This window comes from Lonchura striata, chromosome 4 (genome assembly GCF_050655825.1).
Source record: "Lonchura striata isolate lonStrDom1 chromosome 4, ASM5065582v1, whole genome shotgun sequence".
NCBI lineage: Eukaryota > Metazoa > Chordata > Aves > Passeriformes > Estrildidae > Lonchura > Lonchura striata.
Genome location: NC_140706.1, coordinates 25,165,601 through 25,191,011, shown reverse-complemented (window position 1 = coordinate 25,191,011; position 25,411 = coordinate 25,165,601). Strand labels below are relative to the sequence as shown.

The window sequence follows — 25,411 nt, the reverse complement described above, 5'->3', positions numbered from 1 at the left end:
AATTGGGCTGTGAGCCTTTCTACAAGATGTGTGCCTGGAAAGAGTACTTACCCAGCAGTCACTGCAGTCCTAAATGTTTGGCAAACCCATTATTCTTGTTGAATTCAAACAAACAGATAATTGATAGGCAGAGCATAAGAACTGACAATATAATTAATGTTATTTTCTTAGTTCCACCTGTACAGGTGCACCATAACTGTAACATTTCTTCTAATTTATACTTCTTTAAATGGTATGTGCTGGTTAACATGCCTAAAAGTATGCTTTAAGCTTAACTTAATTTTGGCCATATCTTCCCTTTCGTTTTGTAATCTGATGTTTTAAAAGCAATTATAAATGCTCTATTGAAATGCAACTGTCAGCAGGTACAAATGTCAACTGATATTTTCTTTTCAAAGTATCTGTTAGGAAAATATATAATACAGCCTACATTTTCTTCTTATATAAATTCCTGGATCAGAGTTAAGCCTGTCATAACAATGTTGGTTTCTTAGTGCTTGATAATAGTGATTTACTGTTTCATTTGAACATCTGTGATGTTTGTTCATTATTATCCTCACTCTTACGTGCTTTGTTCATGATGTGATAACAAAGAACTTGTTATTCAGCAGTCCCAGTGGTTTAAAAGACAGTTTATTTTATTGAAAGTTTGTTAATATTTTCTTTTATTGTTATAAAGTTTAAAGAGACCTAAATATTGAGAAATAGTTATCTTCTTTGCACATAATCTTCTTACAGCAGTTTCAAGGAAACCTTCAAACTATGTCAATCTGTTAAATAAAGAAAAGGCTCTCAGAAAATTGAAACAAATTTTCATTTACTTTTAACTTTCTGTTTTTTAAATATGCCTGATGTTTAAAAAAGCACCTTTTCTGCAAATTCAAGTCTTTTTGTGCTGGACAGAAGAATTTACAGATAAGCACTTGTTGAGCTTGTTCACTTTCTTTTTCTGAGTACAGGAGTCTGTCTACAGAGTATATTACAAGGGGATCAGGAGGTCCCCTTGTAATATACTTGAAGCTCTGGACAAATTGTATTAATCTGGGTCAAACAGAACACCTAGTATGTAGACCCACTTAAATGGACTAGGTTTATGCACTGTTTGAAACAGAGTTGCTTTGGTTTGGGCTATCATATATATATAAACTAAAACAGACATATGTGTTGAATTCACAGAAAACCAAAAGTGATTATCCCAAACCCCATTTTTGTAGCACTATTTATGATAGAAGCGAGTAGCACTTTTGAATTACTCCTTGCACTGCATCCTAAATTGATCATGTGCACAAGTAAAATAACGATATCGTAACTTATTTGGTAAAGAGCAGCAGAGACAAGTAGTAATTATAAATGACTATAACACATTGACAGGAACCTTTCAAAGGCTGGTGGATGACAAGGACACTAACTTTTATTTCTTAACAATTTCTCTGAATAGTAATAATTTGTACAGAGTAATTGACACAGAAGTCCTGATTTTGCATTTTTACACACGCAAACATTATTTAAGACTGAAAATACTGTGTTTAGTGGCCTACAAGCCTATGTAAAAAATTCATTCTATATGTATATAAACCTAAGGTGGTAAATCATGGAGCAACACTGAACTAATAGAGGTAACTAGAGAGACTAGGGAGATCATCAGGAGTTCATCAGAACAGAATTTATTTCAAAGAAGAGGGCAATTTCAGTGATATGGATATGATGGAAATAAATAGTTTCTAAAATATGCTTTAATTGGGGATTTTCCAGTCAGTAGGATCTGTTGAGATAATCTGGTTTTATATAAGAATACATAAGAGGCTAAAGAAAACTGGAGAATTTACCCTGGCATCACTATGAGGTTTGCTTCTTCAGTTTAACTTAGTCCCTGCATACAGACTTGATAAGGAGGAATTGGATGAAATATTATACAGTATTTCTAGTCTGAGGTTTCTCTGCTTCCAGCCAGTGGATCTCCTGTTCCCAGTGTAACCTGCTACATCTGTTTCAGCCACTGGATTCCCATGTCCATCTCTTTGTGGGGAAATCCCTGTCTTCTTTTATACTTCTGGTTCTGCAGGGTAGCCTCAAGGTATGGATCAGTGGCTGCAGCTGCTCTTCAGGAGCAGAATGTGGTCTACTTCCATCTGCTCTTCAACAAGATAACAGTCATAAAAACCTTTTTTTTGTTCTGATTGCCTCTGCCAAGTTTTGCTCTGAGAAGGACTCAGAGCATCTCAAGTGAATCCTGAAAATTCTTAGAGGAATCAACATTTTGGTCAGAAAACATCCTGGTGCCTTTCTCTTTCCAGCCTAGTCTTCCATAATATGTTGTAGAAACCTCCTCACCTCTGGGTGACAGGAAGCTCCAGTGGGGTTGGATTCCAAGCAGTTGCTGCAGGATGAATGATCTAGTCCAAAATGAGTTTTATACAAATATGTCACAATTTGAGACACTCTATGCAGAGTGAAAATTTCCACTGGATTTGGTTTACTCATGCTGCAGTCATACAAACTAATTGTCAAAGCACATCCTGGTATATATAGTTTAAGAAAAAACTTGATAATCACTGCTTACAGTCTCCTCTCACATAAGTAAACTGAGATACCTACATTTCTTCAGAAAATATTTAATGATTTTCTTAACCACTTCTAAGCACTTTCCATTTTCTTTTCTTAAGAAGAGATACACACAGAATATTGCTTCACTACTACTTCATACTGCTCAGATACTCTCTCACAGGATTAGCTCCAATCCTGTTCAGGTGTAACTCATGTTCTTTTTGCCTTGGTTGTCAGATCCTTTTCTGTGTCACTACATTCATGTCTCGTAAGGTGTGAATGGCTAACTCTGTTTTTCTAAATCTATGTGTTTCTAAATCAATTTTTCTTTGTTTTAAGGAAGAGAGAGAGACATAATGGATAGGAAAAATCTGAGGTAGAACAAGATACATCCCCTTTTGATTAAATTATTTGGTGTCTCAAATAGATTGTTAGTCCTTTCCTTTAATGTGATTTTCTTCTTGTTTAAGGCAGTGTACTATGAAAGATTAAGTGTTATTATTATTATTAGTAGTGTCGTATTATTGACAGTTTTTCTTTCTAAATAAAGTTTGACTGGATAGAATTTATATTAGTAAAATATTGTAGCATGATGTGTTCATTTAGGTGGTAAACTGTCAATGTAAATCAGGAAATTTTTTTTTATTTCATTATTTAAAGTAAAATTTGTACAACAGAATAAATTATATAGTTTTTTTATATATTAAAGTGTCTTCATTGTTTTCCCTGGAGGAGAACCGTTCTAAATATCATCCTCATACAGCCATTGGATATGGATTGGGTTGTGTCAGACCTGCTGCAGGTAACCTATGGACCTCTACCTTAGGTTCTTTCTTTGCCAGTGAGGGCCATCGAGCTGATGGCCTGTGGGTTGTGTCCAGCAGGACAGCTCTGACTACCATAAATTTTAGTCACCATCTAACAAGAAGTATAATTTCCCTGTTTTAAAGATATGTGTAACATAATACACAATAAGTTACATCAGAGAAGACAATTTTGTGCATAGAGAGAGACAGCAAGCTTTTGATTACATGGTTTAAGTATTTCCATTAGTCCTTACAGAGTATATTCACATTTCTATACAATTATTCATTAACTTAACTGATCTTTGGATTAGTCCATAATTGCCTAATTTTACACTAAAATTTCAGTAGAACCTATTAGTTGTATTTCTATTGGGTACATGTTATAATTGCCTAATTATTGTAGTTGCATGGCTTTTTCTTATTTACTTATATGTTGCAATTGCAGTGTGCAATTCAATGTAAGTCTCTGTCTGGTTCTGTTGCTGCTTCAGTCTATGCATATTTCTTTGGCTCCTGTGGGACAAGGATGGTACCTGCTCACATGTGCACCAGAATTTGGAACTATTTCAAATAAGTTTGGTTTTGTGAAGGGTTGTAGTAGATTTCTTGTCACCTGAAGATTTTGCAGGAAATATGTGATGATTTGTGTTAGAACAAATGCTCAAATGGATATGTTGAAATACTATCAGCTTAAATAAATTGAAATGCCTTATAAAGTATTGCTCATTTGATATATTTTTTGAGATGCTGGTGATATTTTAAGGTAGAAAATTGACTTTGAAATTTGGTGAATTTTATAGTTAGTGTGGGATGGCATTTAATTAGGTTAACTTCTTTTTATTGAGGTTATGGTTCTCAGCATTCATTTATCAAAGGTTTGTTTTAAGTCTAGTTTCACTATGAAAAGTGTATCTTGGATCAAAGCACTTTGCCCATCAACAGTGTATGTGCTCATTTTGAATTTGATGGCAATTAACGTTTCAACAGCCAAGTGTAGATCTTGTGTGAATGGTGTGCTGACATGTGACACAAGGATTTACATGTTGCTGTCTTTGTGTCTTTGTGTGATGATCACTCTGAAACTTCCAGGAAATTTGGTACTGCCATGTTTCACATATCCAGAGAAGTTATCAACATTGTGTCCTTCCTTAGCAGTTTGGGGATATTTTGACCTTTATTAATACCTGTTGTTCCTCTTCAGTTCTATCTATTTAAGTTCTATAATTTTCTTTGTTATCCTCTTACCTTCCGTTCAAGTCTTCATTTGTTTCCTGCTGCTTTGTCTAGATGAACAGTGGACTATGGCTGTTTACATTCTGGTTTTTTGATTGCATGGTATGGCCAAAACCCACTAAGAGGGTAAACCTTACCAACCAAGAAAATAAGATTGCACCTTAAGTCCTGTGTTCAGTTCTGGGCCCCTCATTATGAAAAAAAAATATTGAGGTGTTGGAGTATGTCCAAAGAAGGGCAATGGAGCTGGTGAAAGATACAGAGGTTAAGTCCTATGAGGTGTAGCTGAGGGAGCTGGGGTTCTTTAGCCTGGAGAAACGGAGGCTCAGGAGGGCCCTTATCACTCTCTACAACTGCCTGAAAGGAGGTTCAACCTACACTAAAGGTGGGGGTCAACCTCTTCTCTCAGGCAACTAGAGACAGGACAAGAGGAAATGACCTCAGGCTGTGCCAGGGGATGTTCAGGTTGGACATTGGGATGAATTTGTTCCCAGAAAGGGTTGTTAAACATTAGAAGGGGCTGCCCTGGGAGGTGGTAGAGTCACTGTCCCTGGAGGTGTTCAAGAAACAACTCTGGCACATTTGCCATGGTCTAGTTTACAAAGTGGTTATCAGCCAAAGGTTGGACTTGATGATCTCAGAGGTCTTTTCCAAGCTAAATGGTTCCATGATTCTTTGAGAAGACATCATAATATATGTTCTTCAAGTTTGTAATCAGAAGACAGAATAATTGCTGGAAGGAAAGAGAAGTGAGAAGTGTATCCTATTTCTTCCTTTGTCTGGGGTGGAGCAAGAACTGCTCACAGCATCATGAATCACGATTTTAGCATAATGTTTCTTGAAGACATTTTTTTCCATCTTGAAATACTACTCTTTTACCAAGTTCATACGTTTGCAGACAGGGCTGCTGTTCTGAGGGAACAAGAGAGCCTGGGGCAATGGGTTGACAGGAACATTATAAAATTCATCAAGGATGAGTGCTAAAGTCCTGCACCTGAATGGAAAGTCTCTCTCAGCAGGACTGGAGCTAGCTAGCTGGAGAGCAGCTCTTCCAAATGGACCTGGAGTTGCTGCTGGAGAGCATGGCACCTTGGCATCAGGGAGGGCCAGCAGCCTTCTGGGCTGTGGGATCAGGTACACATTCAGGAAGTTGAGGAAAGTGACTGTGTCCCTCTGCTCAACACTTGTGAAAGTGCATGTAGATACTGATCCAGTTTGGGGTTTAAACTGCAGGGAGCTCAGGAGAGAACTACCACGCTGGTCAAGTGGGAGTACCTGTCCGAAGAGGTGAGAGCTGATCTGACTGGAGAAAGGAAAATGCTTTTCATTTACAGGGAGATGATCCAGAAAACAGAGGTAGGCACTTCCTAGTGGTGCATGGCAAGAGAAATAATGGTGATAAATTGCAACAGGGAAATCTCTAGTAGATATAAAGAAAAAAAAAATGCTAGGAAGATAATTAAACAGCAGAACAAGATGTCCAGTGAAGTTTTGGGATGTCTTTCAATTGAATTTTATATACCAGCTGGATTAAGCAAGCACCCTGGTCTAAATTCAGGATCGGCCCTTCTTTGAATAGAAATAAACCTCTCAAGATCCCTTCTAAATTAAAACTAATTAAACTAAATTAAAACTAATTAAACTAAATTAAAACTAATTAAACTAAATTAAAACTAATAATTTCCCTCAAAAATTGCAGAAATAATTTTTTGTTTGTTTATTTGTTTGTATTGTTTTGTTATTTGTGCAAAGCGCTGTCTCTTGTAGCACAAAAATGAGGATGTAGAAACAGGAAGTTTTCTGCCTCGGGTCTACAAAACCGAGTATTTTTATCATCACATATGGAGATAAAGACATGGTCAAAGTAAGATTGCTATACAAATCAAGCTGAATATATTTGAGAATCCAGAAGCTCTGAAGTGGTGCAGAGAATTACCTGTACTTAGCTAGACAGATGTGAGAAAAATTGTGAATTGATTTCTGGACTTGATAGGAGTGGCTTGATAGGAGTAGAGGCAGCAGTTATGCTGGTCTGACCATATCAGTGTTGGATGAACTTTCAGGGAGAGAAGATAAACTTTATGTTATGTTTGGATAGCGAATATCTGAGATACTTTGAGTCTTTATGACAATTTTGTGAGATCTGTAAAATCCATTTGAATTAATAGCGTTTGACCAGTGTCATTTCAAACAGTATGCAGCATTATGTGAAAATTGACTTTGAGAAGAACAACTTGTGTGGATCTCAGAATAAAATTGTTCTCCTGGAAGATAGCTTTAATAGTATCTGTTCTTCTTGTTAAAAATCCACATTTCTATAAATATTCTTTGCAATCAGATTGTGCCTTTATTAAGTGCTCAGAGTTAGTGTGGTTGTATTGCTCAGTAATTTTGAATTAGTTTTTAATATATAAGTAGCACAAAGATGATGAAGATTTTATGAGAAATGTGGTAATGCTTTTAAGTGAAGGTATCACTGTGATTAAAATTAGTTGGACTGAAGTTATTGTGTGTTGGAGAAAATGTTTAATAACTTTCAGAGATGTGCTTTAAAGATGTAATGACTCAAAAATCTTAATTACCCAATACTTGTGATGCGTATGAAGGTATCTCAAGGTTAATAGTCTAAATGCTCAGATACACAGGCAACACTTTTTGTTACAGGGAGTGAACACAGAGGTGCATGTTTTCATTCTGTTATTGCTATGATTGTTCATTTTTTTGAAACAAAGCTTATTTAATACCAAGGAAACTTCCCTGTGTAGCTTATACTTCTAATCTAGTGTTCAAATATTTCTGTGTAGGAAATCCTAATATTTTTTCCCACATTTTTCCCTGATAATTAATGTCCAAATTAATTCCTCCAATAAACACTAACGAAGAAGAAGGAAAAGAATAAGCAGGGTAGGAAATTATAAGCAGCCAGACAAATATGAAATAAAACTAAGAGCACAAGGCACTATGTGTATTCAGAAGAAACAACCTAACAGTATGTGGTAGGTGTACTGGAAAAAAGATACAGGGAATAAGTAAAACATACTTCAGTGGGGGAGAGAGAAATACATTTTGACACACAAAAGAATATGCCCAAGTCTGGTAAGGCAGAAAGGGTGGGAAATTGATGAAAATATTAGAGATGGAATGGATGGAGAGAAAAGAGATTTTTGTCAAGAGAATATCTAAACCAGTTTAGGAAGGATAAAGAGGAAGGACTATAACATCAGTGGTTCTATATCCCACAGGACAACAAGGAGTAAGTAATGCTTTTTGGATACATATTTTCAGTAGCTGTATTTTTTTGCTTGCAGTTACTTTCATTTTCCCAGAAAATTTCTGCGATACATAAAGCGTATCAGTGAAGATGCTGATGATGAAATGCAAGAGTTCACTTCCACAGAATTGTAATGGAACTGATGACTATGAAGTCAGCCATAAAGTCTGAAAGATAAGTCTTGAGAGATGTCTAAACCATTCACTACTGACACTACTGACAGCTAGCAGTGATAGTGAGCTTTCAAGAAAGTCTTTTGTAGAAAAATGGAATTGAGCTCTATTTTATGAGTCATGACTATGTGGTCCTACTTATTTTTGCTATTTGAGAGTAGTATTTGCATACCTGAAGGAGTGCTGGTAATTTTTCAGCTTCTGAGGATATTATAGGTCTATCTGACATCCATGTTTTATTTTAAGAAGATTCAGGAACATATGCAAATATATTATTTAAATTGCTGACATGAGAGTAATTACTCATTCCTTCCATGTTGAAGTTTCTTTTTTCTCTGTACTTAAGGAACTTGTTCTGCTTCAGGCATTTCTTAAACTTACCATCCTGCTAGAGTTCAGATTTTCATCTACACATGGTTCTATGCCTTGACTATGTTCTATGACGTGACTAAGTACTTGAATTTTTGTCTTTTGAACTAGAATCATCTCCATCCTTTGTACAAATGTCTGAGTCTGGACATAGGTGTGTCACTGACCATGTTTAGCTATTCACCAGAACTTTAGGTTCTTTTTGATGTGTGAAATTTGACTGGGTTAGGTGAGCTCTGATCTCTGATTGATGGAGCCGTGAAATGCACTTCTTTACCACCTACAGACATACAATGCTTGGTGTTCTAGAGCAATCTAGTGTCTGGTTAGATGACCTGTTAGTAAACTTCCCTGGGAACCTTACCTGTCTTAACTGAATTGTTATGAAGGCCAGTCTGGTTAAATGCAGTATTTTGACAAACCTGTGAAGCAGTATTATTGCTAACAAAGTAATCTGTCATGTTTACACTTTAAGAAGCACTACAATTTTTCTGAAAGTTGAGAGAATTTTTTTTTTTTAAGTAATAGAAAATAAAGGTTAAATTTCATTATATTTAGACAAAGGGCATATACTGGGGAACACAGCCAGTGAATAACAGCTGTCTTATGGCATATTTCATCATTTAGGTGTCATTGTGCCCTTCCCCTGTGTTGGTAAAACTCTTGAAGCAACTGAAGATCCTCAGGTAAATGAAGTAACAAAACTAACCTTACTGTTTTCATTCACATGTGTAAGACAACAAGGCAAAAATTGTATTTGTTTTAGCTCTTTCAGCAGAAGTTACCTGAAACACTCACTTTCCTCCTTATTTATTTTCTAAATAATCATCAGAGTATTTCACTATCTCCAAATAGACAAGGCCACTATGAAGGTTCTCTAAACCTCACAGATACGAAGAGCTTGAGTTGCTTGTGCACAGTGTTGAAGCTTCAGCAGAGATAACTCAGGTTCCCTGACAAGTCTCTTTTTTTCCAGAGGTCTACAGGTTCCCTATACATCAACCCATCTTGGAAGACTGGATATCCTTTTGTGTGTTGGATAGGAATAGGACCCTGAGAATGGACAACTAAATTGGTGCTTAGCTATATTTAAATACTTTCACTTATGCTATGCATGTACTTCTGTGTATAATATCTTGACATGCATGATGCAAATAGCAGTCAGAACACTTCCACTATATTCATCTTCCAGTTCACTGTATAACTTGACAGATGTTAATTGCAACACAAAGGTCACATGACTGATTTTTCTCATATTTAAAGGAGAACAAAACCCTATGATATTAATGTCTGAAGAGAAGCATGTTGCTTGATGAAAGTTGAAAAGACTTATTTAGTCCTTAGTCACTTGTGCCCAGAGATTTATTAGTCATGGTAATGTTTGCAATTAGTTGAAGGACAGAGAGCATCATGGGGACACCTTTTGTCTAATTGCTGTTTGCTGTGTACAGGCAGTTTACTGTTGAGTTTATGAGGGTAGCTGAAGTGTTACAACAACAAGCTTCTTAAGAAAGAAGTGAGGTCTCTTTCTTATTTATAAAATCATTAAAATCAAAATTAGCATCTGTATTAATAGATATAAAGTAGCACTATGCCATGGAAAAGAAATGTTTTAATGTTTGAGGATAGTGTTTTGTTCTAAATCATAATCTCCCCAGACATTCTGAAAAAGACAGTGAGTGAACTTAGCTAGAACAAATATATTTTACAGTAAATGGAGAGATGATCAAGTATTATGTTCTGTGTATAGTGAAATAACCTTTACATGAACTTGGAAAGGAAAAGAATTCATCTTTAATTAAGTTTGCCTTTCTTCTTGGAGTTGTGAAAGAGACAGGATAGTGCTACCATTAAAGCGGGAGTGGAGTTAATTGACATTAATCTTCATAGGTTTCTTAGATTTATTTTAATGGCAAAGAAGTAAAAAAGTCCTGAGCCCAAGTTAACTGTCCCTAAATAATTGAATGACATACTTGATTTTAACATTTTATCTTCTGGTTAGGAATGACGTTTGCTGCCTTCTGTTTTTCCTTTTATCCCATTCCAAACCCTGGAGAAAATGCTGGAGATACACAAAAACTTGGTAAAGGAATAACAGTTTTGATCCATCTTGTTTTCTGAAGTGAATGTTTCTTTATAGAACACGGTTTAGCAAGGTCTGTTAACTGATAAAACCATTTAAACTGGTCCTGCAGACTTTTTACATCTGAAGGGATTTCTCTCTTTAGCACAAACTAAATCAAATCCCTTTAATATGACAAATATTAGTAATTCAAATTCCTAGAAGTGAATACGTGCACAGTGCCTGTCCTGTTCTCTTCACATGACTAGGTGCTCTTTTGAGGGAGCTTTGTGCAATTCCCTCCAAACCAACTGGATTGACAATTCAAGTTGGCAGGAGGTGTGCCGTGCTTCACTGGAGGGTGCACAAAAGTCTTTCTGTATATTCTGGTCACTTCCTTCTTCCATTCAGCATCATTCATTCCTACCGCAGTCTTGTTGCTGTGGTTTAGGAATCAAAACTGTAGAACTGGGTGCCATCAGCATTTCAGAGATATTTTAGTCTTTACTGCACACTTGGTGATCTTGGACGCATTTTAAAGGTGAGTTTAGATGACAGTATTCAGGCAGTGAGCTGGGTTAATCTCAGTCAATCACCTCTGAAAAGGCTAGTAAAATAGGAATGGAGTAAGAATAGCTGTTTTCACCATGTAGAACAGCAATAAGTCAGGTCTTCCACATTGGGTTACATTATTATCTGATTCATGTTGGTTTCTTTGCTGGTTTAGCAAATGGGTTAGTGAGTCACAAGCTCTTGTTGGCCTTGTGTACTAGTATAGAAGTCAATTGTGTTTTGTTTTGTGTGGTTGGCACTTTTTCCAGGGTACAATATTTCCTAGATAAAATCAAATAGTTCCATGTAGATAGTAAGAAATGCACATTTTAAATCAAGGCTTGTCAGACACTAAGTAAAAAAAATGTTGCCTCTAATAAAACTATCTTCTTAAATGGATTTATTTACTAGTGCCTGTAAAATTGCTTAGATGTTGGGATGGAATTTTTCCCTCTCCTCCTGGATTACATTAATAGCTTTCTATAAGCTGTCATTGTATGCCTATTAGTAGTTCAGATTTTTAAAATTGGAGGAGGACCAGAGGTCCTCCAATTAAATAAGAAAGAAAGTGAAAAAATGGAAAGAAAAAATATGAAATCTGTTTTTATTTGCAATTTTTTCTTCTTGTAAATTTCCAGTTTATTTAAATATAGTAAATCATAGAAAAGAGCCAAGTGGAGATCAGGTTGCTCAGAGAGGTTGTGCAGCTTCCATTTTTGGATGTCTGCAATAACCAGCCTGATCAAGCCATGAGCAACCTGCTGTGACCTCAGAGCAAGCCCTGCTTTTTCAGGAGGCTGGACTAAAGAGACCTCTCATGATTTCTTTCCAGTGTGATTTGTCCTATGAATCTATAAACAAAATTAAGGACTCTTTGAAATGTCAAGATATTCAAGTGGCTGTGAGTTGAGGTGTTGTGGTTGTAACTCTTATTTGGTTTACGTGGTCATGGCATGACCTCTTGTACTTTCCATTTTGGATAAATCTCTGCTGTTCTTAATAGCATTGTGGAAAAAATATTCAAGTGGAACAAATTAGTGTCATAATCGCTTCAAATTTTCTGCAAATAACTGGGCTGACCCAGAGAATCAGGTGCCCTGATAAGGAGCTCTGTTATTTTCACTATACCTTCTACTGTTTATGGGATGGAAGACAAAAAGAAGAAGGTCAGTTTTGTGGTGGTTATATGTCTTTCCTTAGAGAGCTACTTATAAATTAACTTTTAACTTCTCATCATCTTGGTGCCTCTGGGAAAAGGCTGGGATTGCCTCTGCACTCTGAGCAACTGTAAGCTAATTTATAATGTAATTAGATGCCAAAAAGTGCAAGCAGATCATAAATAGATATAATAATAGTAAAAAAAAAGCTGTGTGGCAACAACATATTAAAGAACTAGGTAGCTCTGAGGGAGAAAGAGTGTACATTTACAAAACTTAGCTTCCTAGTTTTAGTGCTCCCATTAGTGGGATCCTGCTAATGGGAAATGTTAAATATTTAATATCTGACATTTCTCTATGTAGTGCAGTAAAGATTAAGTATTTTATGCTGCATTTCAATTTAAAAGAATGAAAGCACTTTTCAGGCTGTTACAGGGAAGCTGTCAGTGAGCCTTGTATTTAGACTGGGTATTACTTTCTGCTATAATAGACTCAACTTTGCAGCAAGCTAGGTATGCAAGCTCTGATATCTGAGCAGTGCCTTTTGTTCATCCTCTGGAAACCTATTGAGCTGTGGCAAGGTTTCACTTCCCAAATTAAGCAGGCATGCCAAAACCACTGAGAGTTTCCACAGCCATGACAGTTTTTATTTTCAGTGAGACTTGCTAGTGTTATCCAAGAGGTGATGCAAGGCTTTTCTATCGCAGACTGGTTTGAGGCATTCCCACAAATAGCTGCAATAAAAGGCAGGCATGCCTTCTCTCACTCTGTCCTTTCCTGACTTTTTCTGTCCTTTCTTCACATGGAACATACTGGTGGTCTTCTTTCCTGTAGTAAATTTGCTGAAAATTTCCACTCTTAGTTTCGAGGGCAGCATATGTCTGTGCAATTTAGAAGCCCTTAATAAAGCAGTAACATTTTTAGTTTTGGTGTACAATGTGAATTGGCACAAGGATAGCAATTTAATTCCTTTCTTTTGCTGAAATATTGCACTTTTGTTAACATTGGATCTGATTTATAGGGGCTGCATATTTTCTATAATTGCTAGCCAGTGCCCCTTTGTGAAGGTATGTTGTGTGACTGTTAGTTACTGCTATCAGTCATGCACTTTACTTGACCTCAAGCCCATAACATTTCCTTGAAATAAACTGGATGAGTAATATAGATTGCAGTTTTTAGCACTGGAGGAGTACTGAAGTCCATACTCATTTGATTGAAATGGAAAGAAAACTACTTTCAGGCATTCTTTGACCTTTTGGTGATATCCGAGTGAATTTGCAGATGCAGCCAAGGTACTGCAATATTTTTTAAATGATCTAGGGATTAACAATCTATTTCTGCTTATCTAATTAAAAGATAGGTAATAAATGAATGTGTAATTATTTTTCTTGTACAGTTGTTTCATCTTGATAAAATAGGTAGCTAAAAAATGGTCTGAAAATGGTGTACCATTCCTTTCAGTTAACTATACCATGTATATATACATAGAGATACTTAATTGGCATATGTCTGCAGCTTCTGCTTCTGCTGATGCTTAGTTGTAGCACATGGATGTAATATTTACTTGCCTAAAATGTGAATGGAGTTTAATAAGTATTCAAGTCTTACTGTTTTACATCATGTAACAGAGGCTACTAGGAAGGAGATTCTGTTAATGCTCTTTTAAGTAGCATACAATAGGTATGCTATTATGAAGAATAAGCATCTCTTAGATATATTAGCAGCATTGCTTGAAAAAAAAAATGCGTGTAGGGAAAAGCTTTGGAATTCCACTTTTGTTTTAAAACAGGAAACTGTTGATGATAAGATGATGCTTGCTGCTGCTTTTGTGGGTTTGACTCATGGCTTGAGATTTTTTATATGGGTGATGTGTAAATGCCTCTATTAAAACTTAATACTCCCTAACACCATAAAACAAAATGTTGGTAAATATATATATATATATATTGTAAATAAGGGTCTGCTTCTTTCTTTTGGCACCAGAATGCATTTGTGTTTGCACAAACTATTGTAAACAGTGTTCAGTATTTTATCTCTTCCTTCTCCAACTCTTGTGTATTCAGTTTCACTGTGTCTTGTGTTTTTTCCAATCTTTTTTTTTTTTTTTTGTTTTGTTTTGTTTTGTTTTGTTTTGTTTTTAATCACACGACATAGAGCTGATAAAGCAGATGATGAGGACGATGAAGATCTAACAGTGAATAAAACATGGGTCCTTGCACCAAAGATCCATGGTGGTGATGTAACTCACATACTGGATTCCTTACTTCAAGGATATGACAACAAGCTTCGGCCAGATATTGGGGGTAAGCTCAAAAAATGATTCTGTGTAATAGAAAATGTGAACTAGAGATGGTGTGCATTTTGACAAAGATGGCAAAACTGTGCTTATTGCAATATTTGAAACTCAATATAGCAAGCTATATATAAGAGTAATAAAGTACAGTCATTTTCTGGAACTAGTAAAAAATGTTCTATGCAAGATTAGACTTCATGTTCTATTTATAATCTTTTTTTTCTTATGGAAGGTACTGGTTTTGGGGGACAGTGAGCAATCTGTAATAAATCACTAAAAAGCAATTATAATTTTCTTTGTTTAACAAAGACCTTCTGTCAGAAAGAGCTGTAGATATAAGCCAGCCATGGTCATTTCAAAAATGGATCTTAAGTCTTTAAGACTTAATTAAAGAGTTATCCCTAGACATTTTATTCTTACTGTAGGAAATTCATTTGGTCTATTTTGAGCAAATATAACTCAACTCAATTGTCTTCTTCCCTTAGCTAAGATTTTGAAAAAAATTTCAAGAGTCTAAAAATATAACTTAGGACCCTTTTTTTTAGTGGAATATAGGAAGAAAAACTGCAGCTGGTAGGAAGGCAATTTTGTCTTTCAATAGTCAAAGCATCAAATATAAATAAATATTATATTAAAAACATACATATATAATAAATATTAAATATAGAAATATTTATATTGCATAGAAATATTAAGCATAAATATTTGGAAGAATCTTGTTTTTAAAATATTAGTACATGAAACCTTGCCATCTCATTCCATGCAGGATCAAATAAGAAAAACAATATATTTGCTCTGAGTTTGTTTCCTGAAATGTGAAGGAAGAGGTGGAGAACATAAGTATTTGTGATGTACCTGGCATTCCCTATCAAAGGAATGCCATGTAAGTCTGTAAACAGCACCACAATCTAGACTTGCTTCATTTTTGAAGGGGAAGAAAATGACACAATCTCAAATTATGCATCTTCTTTTGAAAGCTTCTGACAAATTGTTTTCTTTCCCAAACTTCTTAGTTCTGTTTTATTGGTGACTGTTATCTTAGAGATGTTGAAAGGCAATAATTCTCTCCCTGTCAAAATATAATCACATGTGGATCTCATGAAGTTTGGTTTAAGTCTTTTCTTTCATGTTCATTTAATTGAATTACTAAAAACATTTAGACAACATGAAAAGTCCTCCAGCATGTTTTCCCTTAAATTCTCAGTGTGTGACAAATGTTTAGCTTACTGTTTGTTTTTCCCCATTTGATGCAATGACAGAAAAGTGATTGTGAGGAAATCTGTCTCTTCTATGATTCCTTCTAATGATTAGCTTGTAGGTGGGGATGAAAGAATAGAGAATTATTTTTCTCTTCTCTCCCCATGATGCTTACAAGTAAATGGAACAAATACAGAAGAGGAAATTATTCTGACATGTCAAATGCATTTAGATGCGCATGGAAGAATTTTGATGTAATTCTTACCTTCATTCTTCTGGTTATATTCTGAGTCTTGATAGGACAAAAACTGTCTTTTTGTGAGTAAGTCAATGTACAGCTTTTTGGATTCAAAATATCAGTTCCCAAACAAAGACACTTACTTCCAGCTTCTCTCACATAAATGTACCTATTCTCAAAAGTTCTGTAGCAATATGACCTTTGCTATCTGGGGCCAACATCCGTCCACTATACAAGAACATAAAGTCCATGAATAATCAGCCAGAGTAATGAAAAAAGGAAACATCTGGGAGTATTCACTTTGTTTTGAAGAGAACAAATGTTAAGTATGATTCTGCCACAAGGAAGAAATTTTGGACAACGTAAGATGAAATTTCTGACTTCAGGTGAAAGCACTGCATTCTGTCCAGTTGTTTGGGAGCTGCAGCATCTATTTGACAAACAAAAAAAAAAAATCAGGCTTTAGTTTATTCATCTTAATCTGCTTAAAATATGTGGTTAAAATCTGGTGTCAGATTCCTTTCTTCAGAGTGTATGTCAGTTTTTGTACAACAAGATTATTGAACTGGAATTTTCATTATCTTTCAAACCATTAGAATCCCACAGGATGTTCTTATGATTGAATTACAAAGCTCATTTGCAATAGCAACACTTTTTGTTTTGAACTTGGACTTTTTGGGTTTGAATCTCAGAACAGAATTAAGTTTTTTTCATGGTGTTGACACAGAATTTCAATGTCTCAGAGTGAGATAAGAGTTTCATTGTTAAACACGCAATTAGTTGAGGGAGATGTTAAAGGAGAGCCAAATGAAAATGGGAATTTGGAGGCAATACTGAAATTTAATAAGGGAATACCACTCTGCCATTTTTCTTTTTTTCTCATTCAAATATCCATGAGTTGTAGGAATTACTTAACTCCTACCCTTGGCTATGTTTAGTAATCTTACTAGTCTTTAACTCAGTTTATGTAGTAGGCTTGATGTGTTTGGAACATAAATGTTCTGGCATTCTTCTACTCAGTATGAAGTAATAGAAGTTATCAGATAAAGTCTCCTATCTATGGTGTAAATATGTTTGATTACAGATACAACCTTGGAGTGTTGATATACCAATAAAGCAATATTATTCTCACTGTAACATTACCTTCTGGGTGCATGATTTTATAAACACACTATTTCAGCTCTAGTCCTGCATCAAAGTAGCTATTATTTTTGAACTTCCCTTTTTAAAGGAAAGAATTCTGTCTTCTCATTTTTCACCTCTCATCCTAAGGATACTGATATATTAATATTATTCTATCAATGTACGGATAATTTTTTCCAGCAGTGATGTGTGTATGTGTGAAACAAAACTGCGCTACCTGGTAATTTAATTAAGAATAGGAAACAGTCATCACATATCTACAACTTCAGTGGGTGTTTTCAATTAACAGTTTAAGACAAATCATCATTGATGGAAATTTTAAGAATGGTGGGAATTTAAGGATAACTGCTCATGGACGTAGAAAAATTGGATACCTGGAAAAAATTGTATAGTTGTTACTGCCCTATAAGCAGGGCATGGGTAAATATTTACATCTTTCAAGTGCACTAATATGAATAGTCATGTTCTAAGAGATAAAAAGAATACATGGAAAATACAGAATTTTCAATCAGAAGTGCTAATTCTCAAAAATAAATGTATTGGAAAGTAATCTGTTGAACAGGTGCTCGTAGTGTAGCAGTGATGAAATTATGATATAGGCAGAATAGTAATATGCTCTAAGTGATGCCTAAAAATTTTTAGATTTTTATATATTTCTCATATATTTGTAACTTCACAGACTGTTAATATGTAGTTATAACTTCTAGTACTTTTCCTGACTTCTCCCATCTTTTAACAAACTCTTACTAGTACATTCTTGAAATTCTATTTATTAGTCTAGCGAGGACACTTTGTTTTGCACCACACATTGTAAACACAATAAGTGGAGGGCTAAAGGATCATGGGGGGCTCCAATGAGGCAGAACACAGAAGAAATTACCTAATCAACTGTTTTTCTAATTGGACAATATTTGTTAAATATACAAGTTAAATAACCTTATAAAAATGTAGAAATACTGTATCACATGTACATATTGCCATATTGTGCCACTGTGAGTGCTTTCCATTTAGGACTTGCTTTAACATTCTCATTTTAACACTGTTTGGAAAGGTTTTCAGTTTTATTCCAGGCAGCAAAACAAGTAGAAAAATATCAAGGAAAGTTAGAGGGAGATGTGTTTTGGGTTTAAGAATTTTATCCAAGAATTGAAGAAAATCAAAATACAAGAGCAAAATGTAGGCACAGATATTCAGGGAATGTTGAAGGTATTGGACATGTGCACTGCATAGAGAATCATGGAAATAATAAAGGTGATGGGGTAGGAGTATCTGCAAAAGACAGATTTATTTTAAATAGAAGGGTAAAAAGTTTAGAGAACAGGGCTCTGCTTTCATCAAAATCACTTTGAAAAAATTCTTCAGAGGTTGACCTGGAAGCCTGCTATAGACACTTGAGGCTGAATTTTCAATATAAGTAGCCATGTCAGTAATAATCTTAGATAGCTCATTGTGATAATTGTATTATTCCATTAAAAGCTATTACAAATTGAAGGACTCTGTTATTTCTGAATGTGGTAGTCACCCAATTTATTTGATGAATAGCTGCTTTATCACTAAAGGGGATGCCTCTTTAGGCAAGTAATGAAGAGTTATAGAAAACATGCTCAAAGAAAATAAGCCTGGGTGAAGTTACAACAATGGTCTTAGTTAAAGGGCATAAGAAGCATTAATTAAAAACAAAGGTCATGTGACTTTGACCTTTATTAGAAAATTAGGTAATTGTGGTAAACTATTGGGTTAGTGAATTTAGATGGACTACCCTGCTTTAGGTGAATGTATTTGAAGTAATGGATTGGAGGAATGAACATAGCAGAATTAAGCAATAAAAAGTGCAATGTTTTAGACTTTTACAATAATGATAATTATTTGTGTCAGGAGATAGGTGTTTATAGAATGAGAATAGCTGATAAGAAGAGCTCTTAAGTGTAGCAAGAAGAGATGTATCAAATATTAAAAGCTGGAAATTGAGCCTGCAAAAATATAGGCTAAAAACCAGGCACTTTGAATATCAGGGGCAATTACTAAAATAATTTGTCAATGACTGGGATAGATTTTTATCACTGTGATTTTTCTTACCAGGAATAATCTTTTTTTTTCATAATTTTTATAACCAGATGAAGTCTAGTCTAGTGAAAAAAACAAGTCAAAGCAGGAAATCAAAAGTGATTATATCTCTCTAGATTTGGCTTACCAAACAGGTTCCCTGTGTGCTTTAGCTACCTTAGAAGCTGACCTTGTGGTCAGCTGCTCCTTTGTGCTCTTCTTTCTCTGTCTCCCCCTTCCTCTTGAATATGCACTGTCTTGTCCTCTCACCTTCTTGCTTTACTCTAGCCTGCATCATACTGTCTTTCAATTAAATATTTAAAGTGTTCAAGACCTTTCTCCCCTTGTTTGGAGCACTGCTGCTCTGCACTTCATGCAGAATGTGTTAAATAGCCTTCTTCCTACTTGTGTTTTCAGGGCTGATACCAAGTTTTAAAGTAAAATAGAAAGCAATCAGGGTTGGAAAACCTCAATTTGTTCTTCTCAAAGTATCAAAAAGGTATTTTCCTGCAGCGTTTGTCATTTTCATGAACTGTTATCACTTCTAATTCAAGAACACAAGTGTTAATTAAGCCTTCTAATTCAGAAGTACATTTCTCTGTACCATACAGAAGAAATAAGGTAATAAAATAAGCTTCTTCCAGTCCTCTTGAATTGAGTTGGTCTCTCTGGATCATTTATGTCAATTAAAATAATTTCAACAGAGGCAGATTTTTAAACTGTTCAGTGGCTCTTAATACTTCTAATAATCTTATTCAGAGCAGTATGGAAAAGGCAAAGTGAACTGAGTGGCTCACTACAGGAAAGCCCTTGTGGCAGATGAAGTACTACATGATGCAAGTTAGAATTTCTTAAAATTGGCACAGCCCTCATTAAAAATTGTGTCGCTGACAGAACTTGAAATTTAGCTATTAATAAGGGATGCCAGTGGCTGAGATATCGATAGTGTGGTTTCACAGGAAATTTCCAATCTAGAGTAATTAATTGATATTTGAATTATTTTAGCAATTCATTTTTGTAGTAAAACTGGCAGATGAATGCAAAGACTGTTGGAAATGGAGTGGTTGCATCTGCAGAGTATTTAGCTCCTTCAGTATAACTGGAATTGAGAGGGGGAAAAAAGGAGAAGGAGGGGAAAGAATCCTGTGAGTTGTATTTCAATGAAGTATTCAATATTACTTGAGGGATAAGGCAAGATATACTTTGATCCACCTCCTTGTGTTCTGGTCTAGCAGTGGGGCTGCTGTTATAAATAGGATTGCAAATTAAAGGAAGAGGATATCTGTTTGCAGAATGTGATATATATAAAAAGATTACGTTATATATATGATTATATACATGCATGATAAACTCTTTTCTTACTCTGATATTTCAGTCTGTGTGTATGAGTTCTTGTGCTGTCTACCTTTCTTTATGAGCTCTGCAGAAACTGGAAACCTTTGCAGCTTAGAATCAAAGAATAACAGAATTACAGAATATTTTGAGTTGGAAGGGACCCATAAGTATCATTGGAGGAAGTACTTATTTTTTTTTCCCCAGGAAAGAAATTGGTTTCCAGAATCTGTTTAAACTTTCCCTGAAGCATGATCACAGGATGGTGGTCAAATGACTCTGTGCTCTGTGGTCATAGAGAAAATCCTTTGTTTCAGCCTCACTAGTGTGTATTTCTGTCAGGTTTATGTTCACATTATTAACCACATTTGGAATCAAGGCAAATTTCCTCCCAAGTGAGCTTGACAGGGAAAAGGTATCTTGGGATATTTAGGAAATGCATCTTGCATGTCATTTTATCTGACAAGGATGTCAATGTTACAGTCTTTCTTTCTGTATGTGTGTTAGAATTTTCAGAAATTAGGTTTGTTGTTAACCCTTGTCAATCTCTGAAATTTTGCTGTATAAAAAAATTAAATCTGAAGACCTAGGATCCCTCTCCCATAAAAGTCAAAATACCTTTTTGTTTGTACCTTCCCACTTTTTTTTATCTGCAGATTGAAAGAGATGCTTATTTTATCGTATCATACCATAAAAAGATTAGGAGAGCTCTATGATTATTATCCCTCATTTCAGTGGCCACAAGGACATATAGCCTCTGTGTCCACATTCTGGTTCTCCAGCACAAACTAGAAGAAGATGCTTGGTAAAAGGATGAAATAAAAATTCATCCTCTCCTCTTTCATTTGTGCCCTTTTTTCCCCGTATACACCAGTTAGGAGTTAAAAAATGAATTATCAGAGCTTCCTGTACTTCAGGCATCCCTTTTATGGACACTCTCAGACTTTGTGTCCTTCTGAAAATGCACAGAGTAGAGAGTATATTCTGTAATGGAATATGTTTTTAAAAGTTTTTGGTCTTTTTCTACACAGTGAGAGTGTTTACCCTGTTTTTAAAGAAAAATAAGTTTGCTCTTAAATTATTTTTATTGACAAGCTTTTAATTTGGTGTTTTAACCAGTGTATTAATCCAGGTAATGAAAGAACATTAGTAATCCCTAGGTGTGCTATAGCTTTATGAATTGAGGAAACCTGTGGTGAAAAGTTATTTTTTATCTGTTACATATTCTCAGTAGAAATTGATAAAGGCACTTCATATTGATTCCTTGCAGCTGATAAACGCATTTGTCCCAGACCTCATGGTTTGGTGTATGAAAAAAATGTTCCAAACTTATTTTCTTCTTAGGACTGTATTTTTATTTTGGAAGAGAGTTTTGTTGTTTGTTTTCTTTTTTTTTTTTTTAATTCACTTTTCCTTTTTTTTCCTTTTTTCTGTCTTATATTGATCAAAAACCACAGGTGGAGATTGCATTATGAACGAAAAATTTCAAGTTGATAATTCTAAAAAGTCATATGAAATAAGAGAGACAAGTCATATATCATCCTTCACAAAATGAACAAACCAGAAATGTAATTATTCTCTATCTAATAAAAGTATACCAGATACACTGTTTTTAGCTAAATAAATTAAATTGCACTTACAATGCACAGAGTTACTTAAATATGTAACTGTTATGGTTACTATTTTGTTTAGTGAGAACTACGGTAATTGAAACAGATGTCTATGTTAACAGCATCGGTCCAGTTGACCCAATCAATATGGTAAGTTTTGACTATTGACACAAAATAACATTGCATGTTGTTATGGGTTAATATTGTGAAACAATTCTAATCCCCTTCAAAAATTTTTTATTGCTTTATGTGTATTCTTCTGCTGTTGGATATGATTGTAGTTATTGCAGAGGTACATTTAGTCTCTCTTTTTGAAATTGTTGTAATTTTAAAAATACAGTTTTTCTTTTAAAAAGTGAGGTCACACAGAGTACATTGAATCAGTTATCAGCTCCTTGTTTTAGTTTGCATTGAACATTTCCACAATATTTGTGTATATCTGGTTTATCTCTTCAGAGCCTAAGAAGAATAACAATTGACACAGTATTTGAACAAAACTATTTTCAGTGATCTATTGTTTGTTTGGTTTTAATTCAAAGTCATAGAAAGCAAAATTTGAGTTTTTTGTCCTTGTTCCATTTAGTTTTCTGTGTCCTTATCAGTGTGTGTGTATACATGACTGGTTCCTTAGAAGTTAAACAATGTGTCTCACTAGTCTGTGGTATGTCTGTTGAGATCTGACCTATCTGTTTAGTACCAACACTGAAGTGACATCACTTATGAGGAAGTTGAGGATGTGGTATTGTCTTAATTCTCTTAGATTATATGTTGTATGAAATTGTGGAGTCTTTAGAAAGGCCTTTTGGCATGACTTCTGCCCAGGACTAAGGGCTCTTGTCCTCAGGTGATTTTGAGTTTACCTCCTTTACTTCCTCCCTACAGAATTGCTGAAAGTACTGAATTTGCAAGGCAGAGAAAAGTTTTGTTTAGAAGCTGGAGTATGCCAGTGCAGAGGGCTTCTGAGAATTTCCAGAGAGTGCAGTAATCATCCATTATTAAGGATCTTGTGGTTTAGATGTATGTCATCATGTGGGGTGGAGAACAGCAACTTCCAGTGTTAGGAAGCCAAGCAAGAAAATCCAGTGGTACTTAGATACTGTGGGAAAAGATGCAGGTCTGTGGCAAAGGGCATTCATTCTAGCATAATGGTCTAACCAGCTGAGGGCTGTCATTACCTGGGCTGTGGCAGGGAAGTCCATGTCTCAGGCCAGGAGGTGGCTGGGTGGGGAAAATTTTCCAGCTTCCATGTCCGGTGTAAGTGGTGTCTTTGTTTTGTCTGTCTCCCTTCTGCAGTCTTTCTCTTTTGCTTCTCTCTGTCTAATCCTCTTCTGAGGGAGCTTACTGTGGAAGCAAATTGTGAAAATGTGTAAGGAGGCTCTAGCAAGTGGTAGAGACTTCTTTTTCCAGTAACCTATGTAAACTCTTCAGCCTGTGGCCAGTAGGCATTGCACATGCTGGAATGGAACATGAGAAATGCTTACAGCTGCGGTTTTTGAGTTTGAGAGAGCCAGCACATGGCTGGCTTTGCAGAATAACCCTGCTCCACCTCCCATGCCCTTCTCTTGTCTCTGCAGCCACTGGGCAGTCTTGCAGCTATAGTTCAGTTAGGAACCTTGACCTCATGTGCCCACAGCTTCCTTCCAGGGCCTGGGAGTATCAGCCGTGGAACTATTGCATGTCAGTTGTTTAGGGGTCTCTCCACGTCTGCTAGAGCTGTGCTAGACCTGGGTGGTGGTGTCCCTGACATGCTGCTAGTAAAATCCAGCCATGCTAGCTTATAGTGCAAGGTAAGGATTGGCATCCCACTGAAAAGGTATATTACTTCACTGGAGAGTGGGATCCTGATAGTTAATAATGGGTGTTTCTCTCCAACCTTCTGATTTCTCTTTAAAGAAAAAAATAATGAAGCATGACACAAAGGGTAATAAGGTAAATGTTACTAAGTTACAGAACTTTAGAAACTATTCTATGCTTTTTAGAAATGGAAAGAAAGCTACTTAGCAATTTAAATTAATTTCTTAAACTACCGTGGCCCTCATAAGAGGGCAATTGCTTTCACTGGCTTTGCACTTCAAGAACATAGTTTGTATGAGCATCTAACCTCAGTACAGAGATCAAACCTTTGTAAAAATAAGTAAAACCATATACTTGAAAATACTTTGATTAAGGTTTCCAAAAAGAAGTTTTTATTCTGGGGAACAACAGTCTCAGCAAAATATATAATAACAAATTTTACCCTGTAAGTTCCGTTTATGTGAGCTGTTGATTTCATTAGGAAGGCACTTTCCCTGGAGTCAATAATTGAGATTTTTAAATAATAATCCAAAATTTGCTTCCATTTCAAGGGCCATCTTTGGCCCCTAATTTTATTATGTACTAAGAGAATACATTTTCTGTGATTTCCAATCACCACTGGATTACTCATATGCCAGATACGTTAATTCACTCTGGCAAATGATGTCTTTTAACTATCAAGTTTGGACACAATATAGCATGACATAGAGGGTATTTTTTCTGACAGTGATGCTGAAGCAGCATATCGAGGATATTTGTCTGAAAGCTTTAGAGAAGAAGGTGTGCTATGAGAAGAAACAGATTTGGTTTTTTAATTGTCTATTTTCCTATTTGATAAACTTTAATTGTCTGTTTTGCTATTTGATAAACTTCCACTTTTGTATTTGAGGTCTATGGATGACATTCATTAGAGCTTGTTTTTGAAGTCTTTTGTATTTTGGCTTTCACTATTTAGCAAGATCTAGACAACATTTTAGATTCTATAGTCACCCCATAATTAAGATACATTTTCCTAGAGCTTGTGATCTCTTCAGGCATCTGCATCCTGAGTAAACATTATAAACAAGTGTCTGGATCAGTCGAGTATTTAGGTTTATAATACTAAGTCTAAGGATTTTTGAATCTTTCTTTTAGAGCTAATCCCTGCTATGCATGTGCAACAGCCACGTAAAATGCAGCTAAGTGCCATTACGTGGCACACTCAGGACTACCTGGGTATCAAGTCCAGCCAACATGGACTTGTGAAAGTAAGGTCCAGCTTGACCAATCTAATCTCCTTGTATGACAAACTAACCAGCTTAGTACGAGGGAAAGGCTGTGTTCTATCTCAACTTCAGTAAAATACTTGACACCATCTCCCACAGCATCCTTCTGGAAAAAGCTTCCTGAATGAAAGGAAGATCATGAGGGATGAACTTTGGCCCATACTCGAGAATTTATGAGGTTTCCTAAAAAGTTGTGTGGATTCAGCGTGCAAGCAGTGGAAATTTTTGGAAAGTATATGCACATTATGCAGATTGGTTTAATTCTTTTTCAAATGACAGGAATTCTGTGATCAATTTGTTCATAAGACAGGACAAAAGTACCAATAGGT

General features: G+C 35.5%; 1 protein-coding gene across 2 annotated transcripts in view; it reads left to right on the top strand.

Moving 5' to 3' along the window:
* Window positions 1–25,411, top strand: part of GABRG1 (gamma-aminobutyric acid type A receptor subunit gamma1) — a 58,199-nt gene that overhangs the window by 2,993 nt on the left and 29,795 nt on the right. For both annotated transcript variants that reach the window (XR_014955084.1, XM_021524837.4), the window contains exons 2-3: window positions 14,322–14,470; window positions 22,106–22,173. Coding sequence is in view for 1 of the 2 variants with exons in the window: in XM_021524837.4 (XP_021380512.1) it covers window positions 14,322–14,470; window positions 22,106–22,173 (217 nt within the window). In the remaining variant the exon portion in view is untranslated. The remainder of the gene's footprint in view (window positions 1–14,321; window positions 14,471–22,105; window positions 22,174–25,411) is intronic.